A 13,504-nucleotide genomic window follows, 5' to 3' on the forward strand; every position below is an offset into this window, starting at 1 on the left:
GTATCGATCGATCACTGTCACTTACAAAACACATAACTGCAGCGTTCGCAGAGTCAGGCCTGATCCCTGCGATCGCTAACAGTTTTTGGTAGCGTTTTGGTGAACTGGCAAGCACCAGCCCCAGGCAGCGTCAGGTTAGCGTCAGTCGCGCTAACACAAACGCACGCACCGTACACCTCCCTTAGTGGTATAGTATCTGATCAGATCAATACCTGATCCGATCAGATCTATACTAGCGTCCCCAGCAGTTTAGGGTTCCCAAAAACGCAGTGTTAGTGGGATCAGCCCAGATACCTGCTAGCACCTGCGTTTTGCCCCTCCGCCCAGCCCGGCCCAGCCCACCCAAGTGCAGTATCGATCGATCACTGTCACTTACAAAACACTAAACGCATAACTGCAGCATTCGCAGAGTCAGGCCTGATCCCTGCGATCGCTAACAGTTTTTTTGGTAGCGTTTTGGTGAACTGGCAAGCACCAGCGGCCTAGTACACCCCGGTCATAGTCAAACCAGCACTGCAGTAACACTTGGTGACGTGGCGAGTCCCATAAGTGCAGTTCAAGCTGGTGAGGTGGCAAGCACAAGTAGTGTCCCGCTGCCACCAAAAAGACAAACACAGGCCGTCGTGCCCATAGTGCCCTTCCTGCTGCATTCGCCAATCCTAATTGGGAACCGACCACTTCTGCAGGGCCCGTACTTCCCCCATTCACATCCCCAACCAAATGCAGTCGGCTGCATGAGAGGCATTTTTATGTCCTCCTGAGTACCCCTACCCAACGAACCCCCCCAAAAAAGATGTTGTGTCTGCAGCAAGCGTGGATATAGGCGTGACACCCGCTATTATTGTCCCTCCTGTCCTGACAATCCTGGTCTTTGCATTGGTGAATGTTTTGAACGCTACCATTCACTAGTTGAGTATTAGCGTAGGGTACAGCATTGCACAGACTAGGCACACTTTCACAGGGTCTCCCAAGATGCCATCACATTTTGAGAGACCCGAACCTGGAACCGGTTACAGTTATAAAAGTTAGTTACAAAAAAAAGTGTAAAAAAAAAAAAAACAAAGCAAAAAACACATACAAAAATATAAAATAAAAAAAAATAGTTGTCGTTTTATTGTTCTCTCTCTCTCTATTCTCTCTCTATTGTTCTGCTCTTTTTTACTGTATTCTATTCTGCAATGTTTTATTGTTATTATGTTTTATCATGTTTGTTTTTCAGGTCTGCAATTTTTTATACTTTACCGTTTACTGTGCTTTATTGTTAACCATTTTTTTGTCTTCAGGTACGCCATTCACGACTTTGAGTGGTTATACCAGAATGATGCCTGCAGGTTTAGGTATCATCTTGGTATCATTCTTTTCAGCCAGCGGACGACTTTCATGTAAAAGCAATCCTAGCGGCTAATTAGCCTCTAGACTGCTTTTACAAGCAGTGGGAGGGAATGCCCCCCCAACGTCTTCCGTGTTTTTCTCTGGCTCTCCTGTCTCAACAGGGAACCTGAGAATGCAGCCGGTGATTCAGCCAGCTGACCATAGAGCTGATCAGAGACCAGAGTGGCTCCAAACATCTCTATGGCCTTAGGCTCGATTCACACCTATGCATGTTGCTTTTGAGCGTTTTTGGAGGTTTTTTTTTCCATGCCTGGCACGTTTTTGAGCAGCGTTTTTGTAGCATTTTTGCGGCGTTTTTGCCGCGATTTGCGTTTTGCGTTTTTTTTTTTTTTTTTCTTTTTTTTTTTAGTCTTAAAAAAAAATTACAAAAAAAAAAAAAATAAAAAAAAAAAAAAAAACGGCAAAAACGCACCAAAAACGCTGCAAAAACGCTGCACTTGCGTTTTTGATGCTTGTCCATTGAAATCCATTACATGCAAAACGCTGCTTTTTGCATGAAAAAAAGTCCCCGACCCTTTCCAAAAACGCAGAGATACAAAAAAGCATTGATGTGAACATGTTCCATAGGAACCCATGTTAAAAAATTCCCATGCATTTCTGCAAAATGCAAAATGCATCAAAAAACACGCTAGTGTGAATGGAGCCTAAGAAACCGGAAGCTACGAGCATTTTATGACTTAGATTTTGCCGGATGTAAACAGCGCCATTGGGAAATTGAGAAAGCATTTTATCACACTGATCTTGGTGTGGTCAGATGCTTTGAGGGCAGAGGAGAAATCTAGGGTCTAATAGACCCCAATTTTTTCAAAAAAGAGTACCTGTCACCACCTATTGCTATGATAGGGGATATTTACATTCCCTGAGATAACAATAAAAATGATCTAAAAAAAAAAAATATGAAAGGAACAGTTTAAAAATAAGATAAAAAAAAGAAAGCACCCCTGTCCCCCCTGCTCTCACGCTAAGGCGAACGCAAGCGTCGGTCTGGCGTCAAATGTAAACAGCAATTGCACCATGCATGTGAGGTATCACTGCGAAGGTCAGATCAAGGGCAGTAATTTTAGCAGTAGACCTCCTCTGTAAATCTAAAGTAGTAACCTGGAAAGGCTTTTAAAGGCTTTTAAAAATGTATTTAGTTTGTCGCCACTGCACGTTTGTGCGCAATTTTAAAGCATGTCATGTTTGGTATCCATGTACTCGGCCTAAGATCATCTTTTTTATTTCATCAAACATTTGGGCAATATAGTGTGTTTTAGTGCATTAAAATTTAAAAAAAAGTGTGTTTTTTCCCCAAAAAATGCGTTTAAAAAATCGCTGCGCAAATACTGTGTGAAAAAAAAAAATGAAACACCCACCATTTTAATCTGTAGGGCATTTGCTTTAAAAAAATATATAATGTGTGGGGGTTCAAAGTAATTTTCTTGCAAAAAAAAATAATTTTTTCATGTAATCAAAAAGTGTCAGAAAGGGCTTTGTCTTCAAGTGGTTAGAAGAGTGGGTGATGTGTGACATAAGCTTCTAAATGTTGTGCATAAAATGCCAGGACAGTTCAAAACCCCCCCAAATGACCCCATTTTGGAAAGTAGACACCCCAAGCTATTTGCTGAGAGGCATGTCGAGTCCATGGAATATTTTATATTGTGACACAAGTTGTGGGAAAGAGACAATTTTTTTTTTTTTTTTTTTGCACAAAGTTGTCACTAAATGATATATTGCTCAAATATGCCATGGGAATATGTGTAATTACACCCCAAAATACATTCTGCTGCTTCTCCTGAGTACGGGGATACCACATGTGTGAGACTTTTTGGGAGCCTAGCCGCGCACGGGACCCCGAAGACCAAGCGCCACCTTCAGGATTTCTAAGGGTGTAAATTTTTGATTTCACTCTTCACTGCCTATCACAGTTTCGGAGGCCATGGAATGCCCAGGTGGCACAAACCCCCCCCCAAATGACCCCATTTTGGAAAGTAGACATCCCAAGCTATTTGCTGAGAGGTATAGTGAGTATTTTGCAGACCTCACTTTTTGTCACAAAGTTTTGAAAATTGAAAAAAGAAAAAAAAATTTTTTTTCTTGTCTTTCTTTATTTTCAAAAACAAATGAGAGCTGCAAAATACTCACCATGCCTCTCAGCAAATAGCTTGGGATGTCTACTTTCCAAAATGGGGTCATTTGGGGGGGGTTTGTGCCACCTGGGCATTCCATGGCCTCCGAAACTGTGATAGGCAGTGAAGAGTGAAATCAAAAATTTACACCCTTAGAAATCCTGAAGGCGGTGCTTGGATTTCGGGGCCCCGTACGCTGTAGGCTCCTAAAAAGTCCCACACATGTGGTATCCCCATACTCAGGAGAAGCAGCTAAATGTATTTTGGGGTGCAATTCCACATATGCCCATGGCCTGTGTAAGCTATATATCATTTAGTGACAACTTTGTGCAAAAAAAAAAAAAAAAAATTTGTCACTTTCCCGCAACTTGTGTCAAAATATAAAACATTCCATGGACTCAACATGCCTCAAAGCAAATAGCTTGGGGTGTCTACTTTCCAAAATGGGGTCATTTGGGGGGGGGGGGTTTATGCCATCTGGGCATTTTATGGCATTCAAAACTGTGATAGGTAGTGAGGAGTAAAATCAAAAATGTACGCCCTTAGAAATCCTAAAGGCAGTGATTGGTTTTCGGGGCCCCGTACGCGGCTAGGCTCCCGAAAAGTCCCACACATGTGGTATCCCCATACTAAGGAGAAGCAGCTAAATGTATTTTGGGGTGCAATTCCACATATGCCCATGGCCTGTGTGAGCAATATATCATTTAGTGACAACTTTTTGTAATTTTTTTTTTTGTCATTATTCAATCACTTGGGACAAAAAAAATTAATATTCAATGGGCTCAACAAGCCTCTCAGCAATTTCCTTGGGGTGTCTACTTTCCAAAATGGGGTCACTTGTGGGGGTTTTGTACTGCCCTGCCATTTTAGCACCTCAAGAAACGACATAGGCAGTCATAAATTAAAGGCTGTGTAAATTCCAGAAAATGTACCCTAGATTGTAGGCGCTATAACTTTTGCGCAAACCAATAAATATACACTTATTGACATTTTTTTTACCAAAGACATGTGGCCGAATACATTTTGGCCTAAATGTATGACTAAAATTGAGTTTATTGGATTTTTTTTAGAACAAAAAGTAGAAAATATCAATTTTTTTCAAAATTTTCGGTCTTTTTCCGTGTATAGCGCAAAAAATAAAAACGGCAGAGGTGATCAAATACCATCAAAAGAAAGCTCCATTTGTGGGAAGAAAAGGACGCAAATTTCGTTTGGGTACAGCATTGCATGACCGCGCAATTAGCAGTTAAAGCAACGCAGTGCCAAATTGTAAAAAGTGCTCTGGTCAGGAAGGGGGTAAATCCTTCCGGGGCTGAAGTGGCTAGAGATGCTGACTGACAGTCAGCTGCTCTGCTCAGTGAGCTGTGAGAACCAAGCCATTGGCGATGTTCGATCGCTCGGTTTTCAGTGCAGAGGCGCTGGGGGACACATGGAGCATCGGAACGATGCTGTATCCACCTAGGTAAGTATAAATGGGAAAAAAAAATAAAAATAAATCCATACTTTTCTTTTAATGTATCAAAAATCAGAACATTGTATCATTAATGCAAATAAAAGCCACGCAAATTCAATGTAATAGAATGCCTGTAAAATAAAAAAATAAAAAAAGCCTCCAACACAAAACTCGCTTCAAAGTTACAATGTTGCAGTCAGATCACTGGGGGGGATAGAGGAGACTGAGGAAATGTTTCCTCCTGCCTGCAGTAAACTGAAGACATCATCTCAGCCTAGCCAAAGTTATTAACTGGAGCTCAAGGATAGTTTTAAATTACAAAAAGTGGATTTTTTTCTGAAAAAAAGCGATATTGTGACAGTTCAGGTATTTATTCTTGGAGAAAGTAAAGTTAATAAAAGGTCTATTTTAACTGTTTTATTTACTGTTATTTAACTGTTTTATTGCAGTTTTTCAAAATGTTAAAATAAAGAACTGACAATAAAGGTTTAAAGTAAACCCTGTGGATCCTTCCAAGGGAGCAGCCAACGAGGGCGAGGGTTGTTAGTGGTTATAGGAACCTGTCTGTATGAGTGCTGCAGAATATGTTTACGCAGGACCATGTCCAGGAACGTGACAATGAACCTGGATTAATGACCCTTCTGTCCAGTCACCAGACCATCTGCAACAGCTACATTGAAACCCATTGACAGCTGATAGTGTATAGCTAACCTTAAAGTGGTAGTAAAGGCCGCTTTGTGATTTTTACCTACAGGTAAGCCTATAATAAAGCTTACCTGTAGGTAAAATGAATATATCCTGAACGTGCACCGTTTAGGAGATATTCACCCTGGATGCAGCACGTGACGTCACCAGCACATGCTCCCTGAAGGTACCTTGCCGGACCTTCAGAGCTTCGTGCCGAAACCAAGGGTCCCCGCATGCATGCGCGGTAGTGACGTCATCGTGGCTCTGGCCAATCACACAGTCGGAGAGCACGAACCCAGAAGAAAGATTGTGGGAAGATGTCAGCCCTCTCAGTGGTGAAAGTGCACCGGTGGAAGGCTTCGTTCCAAGGTAAGTATTTCATAATGTACTAGTATGCGATGCATACTAGCACAATATGCAATTGCCTCGCAGGTGTTTTTTTTTTTTTTTCAGCCGGGGTTCACTACTGCTTTAAGCTAGCTATACACTAGTAGATTTATTAATATTGGTTTGACGTACTGTACATCATTCTAGAGCAATTCAAAATATATTTTGCTTTTAACATTCAATTTTGAAATGAATAGACTTTACTGAAAGAAAACCATATACATCAATTTGACTCCACTAATGAATAGAAAATTAAATTAATTTTCTTAAACTGAAAAAATGTAAAACAAAATTCTATTAGTGTATACAGTAGCCGGCTTTATATGGATCAGTGGTGTGGCACAGTGTGCATTTCTATGGGGGCACCAAGGATCTGCTTCTTAGCTGGGTACTTACTACCCAGGCATTGAACCCTCAGCAGATTTTTTCTATCCACATACTGTAGAAGATACAATTCGTTTTGTCAGACAGCTGACAGCAGTAAATCAGAATCCAGCAGCAGCCAGAATGCATCACACTGCATGAAATGTTTTACACAGCAGGAGGGAAAGAGGTTTACAGACTGACACTCTGAATCTGAACCAAACACTTATATAATGTATCTGAACTGCAAGCAAACAGCTAAAAACACAGCTAAAACCTACAGATGGGAGTTTTATTTTTTTTTTATGCCAAAGATTTTTTTCTTATGTATAGGCAGTCCTGAGATTTACACATCCTAGCCAGACATAAGAGTGTAGTTGGTGGCCTGACTTTTCTCCACTCCAGTAAGAATAATAAAGCCTGGTTACCTCACCATTTACAACGTATGATTGGACAATGAAGGAGCAGCAGGAGATTGATAGCCACATCTCTCTGCTCTCCTGATAACAAGCTCTTATTAATGCCTCTCCCACTCCCCTACAGCATTCTGCTGTACAGGGGTGGTAGTAAGGGGGCTGATGCCAAGTCCAAGTTATTTCCACTAGTTGCATTTAAACACATTTATTGATTTTAATGAATATACAACTGCATCATATTTGTTATTTTATTTGCTTCCAAAGATATGTTGACTTTTGTTGCATGACAGCAAAAGATTGGTAGAAGGTGACAGGCCTGACAATAGCTCCTAAATACATCAGTGCCATCACACTAGTGACACTGGATGGCATTACATATTGCATTGCTCTGGGCACCACTCTCATTCCAGGAATATGGCCCTGCTGTGGCGTTACTGACATGGTGCTAGTCTACCTCTGGTGACATGGGATAGTTAAGCACTACAATTTGGTGCCATAATAAGATTTAATTGAGCTTCATGTAATATAACCCTTGAACCATCTCTGGGCAGCATGGAGGCCACTCAGGTCAGGTAAGTGACACCCCTGCAGAATGCCACACAGCATGTTGTTCAGTCGCTATGCAATCACATGATCACAATGTCAACAAAGCAGCTATTAATGTATTAATATGTATGTGTTGCCTATGCTGTGATTGGCCCAGGTACCATGTGATAGCTGTGGGCCAATCACAGCACCCTGTACCATGTGATTAGCTGTAGCCAATCACAGATTACTAATGGTCACAGCTGTCATGAATGGTTAACCCATTCATGACAGTTGAAAACTTTGCTGTTATAATGATCTTCAAGTGTAGGTAAACCCTCCTATCGTTTTCAGCCAAGGAAGCTGCCATATGTGCCTCTGTTTATTCTACAACTGCCATGATGCTGCACATGTGATCAGTTATGACACCAGCCATTGTATGGTTTGACAGATTGGTTGTGCTCTCAACCAATGGGAGTGTTACATTTCCGGCACGTGCTGGAAATGAAACAGTTTTTTGGATGGGTTTACTTCCGCTTTCATTGTAACAGCAACCAAAGTGTAAGAAAAAAAAAAAATAAAAAATTAAATACATTTTATAAAAAAAAAATTGAATAAAAAGGTTTTTTTAACATACTGTCACCAGTCAGTGTCCCTGATCACCGCCACACCAGTCATGACAATGCTGTACTGCACTGGTGATAGTATGTATATAAAAAAAACAAAAAACAAAAAACAAAAACAAAACAAAACAAAAACAACCTTGCCATGCCTCTTACTAAAAGCCTGACTGTCTACTTTCCAAAAAGGGGTCATTTGAGGGGGGGTTGGCAGATTTGTACTGCCCTAGGATTTTTTTTTTTTTAGGGCCACAAGAAATGAGTACATCAGGATTGATTAATTGTCAAATATACAGTATCTCACAAGAGCGAGTACAACCCTCACATTTTTGTAAATATCTTATTATATATCTTTTCATGTGACGACACTGAAGAAATTACACTTTGCTAGAATGTAAAGTAGTGAGTGTACAGCTTGTATAACAGTGTAAATTTGCTGTCCCCTCAAAATAACTCAACACACAGCCATTAATGTCTAAACCACTGGGAACAAAAGTGAGTACACCCCTAAGTGAAAATGTCAATATTTTGTGTGGCCACCATTATTTTCCAGCACTGCCTTAACCCTCTTGGGCATTGAGTTCACCAGAGCTTCATAGGTTGCCACTGGAGTCCTCTTCCACTCCTCCATGATGACATCACGGAGCTGGTGGATGTTAGAGACCTTGCGCTCCTCCACCTTCCATTTGAGGATGCCCCACAGATGCTCAATAGGGTTTAGGTCTGGAGACATGCTTGGCCAGTCCACCACCTTTACCCTCAGCTTCTTTAGGAAGGCAGTGGTCGTCTTGGAGGTGTGTTTGGGGTCGTTATGTTGAAATACTGCCCTGTGACCCAGTCCCCGAAGGGAGGGGATCATGCTCTGCTTCAGGATATAACAGTACATTTTGGCATTCATGGATCCCTCAATGAGCTGTAGCTCCCCAGTGTCGGCAGCACTCATGCAGCCCCAGACCATGACACTCCCACCACCATGCTTGATTGTAGGCAAGACAACCTTGTCTTTGTACTCCTCACCTGGTTCCCGCCACATACGCTTGACACCATCTGTACCAAATATGTTTATCTTGGTCTCATCAGATCACAGGCCATGGTTCCAGCAACCCATGTCCTTAGTCTGCTTGTCTTCAGCAAAATGTTAGCAGGCTTTCTTGTGCATCATCTTCTGGGATGACAGCCATGCAGACCAATTTGATGCAGTGTTCGGCGTATGGTCTGAGCACTGCCAGGCTGACCCCCCACCCCTTCAGACTCTGCAGCAATCATACGTCTATTTCCCAAAGACAACCTCTGGATATGACGCTAAGCACATGCACTCAACTTCTTTGGTGGACCACGGCGAGGCCTGTTCTGAGTGGAACCTGTGCTGTTAAACCACTGTATGGTCTTGGCCACCGTGCTGCAGCTCAGTTTCAGGGTCTTGGCAATCTTCCTATAGCCTAGGCCATCTTTATGTAGAGCAACACTTCTTTTTTTCAGATCCTCCGAGAGTTCTTTGCCATGAGGTGCCATGTTGAACTTCCAGTGACCAGTATGGGAGAGTGAGAGTGATAACACCAAATTTAACACACCTGCTCCCCATTCACACCTGAGACCTTGTAAAACTAACAAGTCACATGACACCGGGGAGGGAAAATGGCTAATCAGGCACAATTAGGACATTTTCACTTAGGGGAGTACTCCCTTTTGTTGCCAGCAGATTAGACATTAATGGCTGTGTGTTGAGTTATTTTGAGGGGACAGCAAATTTACACTGTTATACAAGCTGTACACTCACTACTTTACATTGTAGCAAAGTGTCATTTCCTCAGTGTTGACACATGAAAAGATATAATAAAACATTTACAAAAATGTGAGGGGTGTACTCACTTTTGTGAGATACTGTATATACCATAGTTTGTGGACGCAATAACTAACGCAAACCAATTAATATACCCTTATTTTATTTATTTCAGGTACTTATATAGCGCCAATTTATGCAGCGCTTTACATATACATTGTACATTCACATCAGTCCCTACCCTCAAGAAGCTTGCAATCTAAGGTCCCTATCTCACATTCATACATACTAGGGACAATTTAGACAGGATCTAATTAACCTACCAGCATGTCTTTGGAGTGTGGGAGGAAACCGGAGTACCTGGAGGAAACCCACGCAGGCACAGGGAGAACATGCAAACTCCAGGCAGGTAGTGTCGTGTTTGGGATTCAAACCAGCGACCCTTCTTACTGCTAGGCGAAAGTGCTACCGACTACACCACTGTGCCACTTACTGAAATTGTTCTTAGCAAAGACATGTAGCAGAATACATTTTGACCTAAATTTATGACTAAATTTGATTTTATTAGATATGTTTTATAACAGAAGGTAGAAAATATTGGTGTTTTTTTTCCAAATTTTCAGTATTTTTTATTTATAGCGCAAAAAATGTAAAACCCAGTGGTGATCAAATATCACCAACAAAAAAAGCTGCATTTGTGTGAGAAAAATTATACAAAATGTAATTTGGGTACAGTATTGCATGACTGCGCAATTGCCAGTTAAAGTAGCGCAGTGCTGAATAGCAAACAATGTCCATGGTCATTAAGGGGATAAAACCTTCCGTAACTGAAGTGGATATATTACATAGGTGGCACTACTTAGAAAATATACATTATATACCCCACACAGATGTGCCAATATGACAAGCATGTTGCATCATATCCTAGCACTGGCAATATGGGGAAAAAAGGAGGAAGACTGCAGGGTGCCAGGTTTATATAGTGCTGTACCCCCCCATTGAAGAGTGCCAGGTGTGTACAGCGCTGTACCCCCAATACAGTATAGGAAGGAGCCAGGTGTATAAAGCATTGTACTCAAATACTGTAAGAGTATACAGCACTGTACCCGCCACTGCAGTACAGAAGGGTGCTTTTCCCTACACTGATCCCACCACCATATGTTAGGCAGTACAGTGCTGAAAGTATCTGGGCCCTTTAAGAAAAGGATAGAAATATTATTGTATATTTCATACTGATAAGAAAATACCGGAGAGTTACCAAAAAGAGAGGCAGAGAGGAGAGAGAAGGGAAGAGTCTAAATATGGTGTAATCTATGCTGTATTACAACTGGATGTATAGCAATGGTTCTCAACTCCTGTCCTCAGGACCCACTAAGACCCCATACACACCATTAGATTTTCTGCAGATTTTTGTCTTCAGATGTACCAAAACCATATAATATGAGGTCAAACCTTAAGACCCGAGTGCTTTCACACTGGAGCGGTGCGCTGGCGGGATGCTAAAAAAAAAGTCAAGCCGCTTCTTTATGGCGCTTTAGGAGCGGTGTATACACCGCTCCTAAAGTGCCCCTGCCTATTAAAATCAATGGGCAGCGCGGTTAAAATCACCCCGCTAGCGGCCAAAAAGCGCTGCTAAAACTATGGTAAAACACAGTTAAAAATAGCAGCACTTTACCGCCGACGCCCCCAACGCCCCAGTGTGGAAGTGCCCTAAGAGTATGAATTTGTATGCAATCAGCCTGGCCCTTGCACTACATTGTTTTGGTAAATCTGAAGACAAAATCTGCAGAAAATCTAATAGTGTGTATAGGGTCTTACCAGGCCAGGTTTGCAAGATAACTGAAATACATCACAGGTGGTATCATTTGCTGCTGAGTGATTGCAGTATTCTAGTCTGCATCTCCTCAAGGTAATACATAAAATCTGGCCTGTTCCAGAATAGTATAGTATATGGGTCAGGGTATGCGATAAAATGCGATATAGAGGATATTATGGGGTTGCCACCTCATCCCTTTAAACCCGAACACATATGAATGACATATGGGGCTAACTTAATGCAGATAAGGCATCAAGTGAGTTTAATTAACACCTTAATCAGCCACATAACCTGTGTAAATAATATGTGTTCGGGTTTAAAGGGATGAGGTGGCAACCCCAATAGCATATGGGTCAGGGTATGTGGTAAAATGAGATATAGGGCATAGTATGTAATAAAATGGGATGTATAACACATGGGGCAGGGTACACAGTATAGGCGGTGTATATTATAGGGCACATAGTATACAGGGGATGCATTGTACACAGCTTCTGGTAAAAGTAACCAGCACCGAAACGACAACATGATACATGGCATACACTATGCATCTTTAGCATATTGGAAGGTAGCAGGCTGCATAAGAATGGGGAAGGTGGTATAGGAGGGCAAAAAGGGACTAGCATAATCTGCATAGTATGAAAGTGCCATATTGTATACAATAATGCCAGCAAAGGATATACAATGTATACATTAGTGCCAGCAAGAGATATATAGTGTATACAATAGAGCCAGCATGGGATGTATAGTGTGTAGGTGAGCCAGCAAGTTCTCAATAAAGTACAGCAGAGACAGCATGCGTTGGCTCCCTTGAAGCAGGAGTAGCAGAAGCATGTGGTGTATAATATATATATATATATATGAAGTATAAAAGTACATTTAAACATCAGTCCCAGCATGTGGTACAGAGTACACACAAGAAAATGTTAGTGCCCCTACAGTGTGCCCCCCTCTTACCTCCATCTGGGGCAGTAGACGAGGCTGATACAGCCCGGACACGTTGCAGAGTTGTAGTCTGGAATGAATTGTGACTTGATATCCGCCTGTCGGGAGGAGACTCTCCACCACTACTACTCCTCCTTCCTCTGCTGCTAGTAGTACTACTACTCCTCCTTCCTCTGCTGCTAGTAATACTACTACTCCTCCTTCACTCTATATAAGTCCTCCTTCTCTCCTCTGCTTGTGTTACGCTTTCTTCCCTCATCTATCTGTACTACTTCTCCATCTGTATGTATTATTTGTCATCATCTGTCCGTATTACTTCTTCATGTGTCTGTATTACTTCTTCATCTGTCTGTACTACTTCTCCTTCCCATCTTTATCTACTACTCCTTCCCTCCGTTGTCTGTACTATTTCTTATTCCCTCCACTGCCTGTACTACTCATCCTTCCCTTCTCTGGTTGTACTGCTCTTCCTAACCTCCTCTCTCAATACTCCTCATCTTCTCTCCCTGTGCCATTTCTTCTCTCTCTGTTCTCTAAACTACTCATCCATCTCTCTTTTCTATGTACTACTCCTCAGACCCTCTTCTGCCTGTACAATTCCTCCTTCCCTCATCTGTCTGTATACTTCTCTTTCCCTCCTCTGCCTGTACTACTTCAATTTCCCTCCTCTGCCTGTACTACCCCTTCTTCCATTATCTGACAGTACTACTCCTCAGTCCCTCCTCTGCCTGTACTATCACCCCTTCCCTCACCTGTCTGTACTACTCCTCTTTCCCTCCTCTGCCTGTAATACTTTTTCTTTCCTCCTCTGCATGTACTACTCCTCTTTCTCTCCCCTGCATGTACTAACCCTTCTTCCATTCTCTGACAGTACTACTCCTCCTCCTCTCCTCTGCCTGTAATACTTTTCCTTCCCTCCTCTGACAGTACTACTCCCCCTCCCCTGCCTGTAATAATTTGTCTTCCCTCCTCTGCCTGTACTACTCCTTCTTCCCTCCTCTGCATGTACTAACCC

General features: G+C 42.0%; 1 protein-coding gene across 1 annotated transcript in view; it reads right to left on the bottom strand.

The window, feature by feature from the left end:
• The window catches only part of BCAT1 (branched chain amino acid transaminase 1), a 108,457-nt gene extending 95,163 nt beyond the window's left edge, over positions 1-13,294 (bottom strand). Inside the window, exon 1 of the mRNA XM_073621461.1 lies at positions 12,502-13,294. Within this exon, the coding sequence (XP_073477562.1) occupies positions 12,502-12,507 (6 nt within the window). The 5' untranslated portion in view covers positions 12,508-13,294. The remainder of the gene's footprint in view (positions 1-12,501) is intronic.
• Positions 13,295-13,504: the final 210 nt, after the last annotated feature.

Source organism: Aquarana catesbeiana, linkage group LG03, assembly GCF_042186555.1.
Source record: "Aquarana catesbeiana isolate 2022-GZ linkage group LG03, ASM4218655v1, whole genome shotgun sequence".
Taxonomy (NCBI): Eukaryota; Metazoa; Chordata; class Amphibia; order Anura; family Ranidae; genus Aquarana; species Aquarana catesbeiana.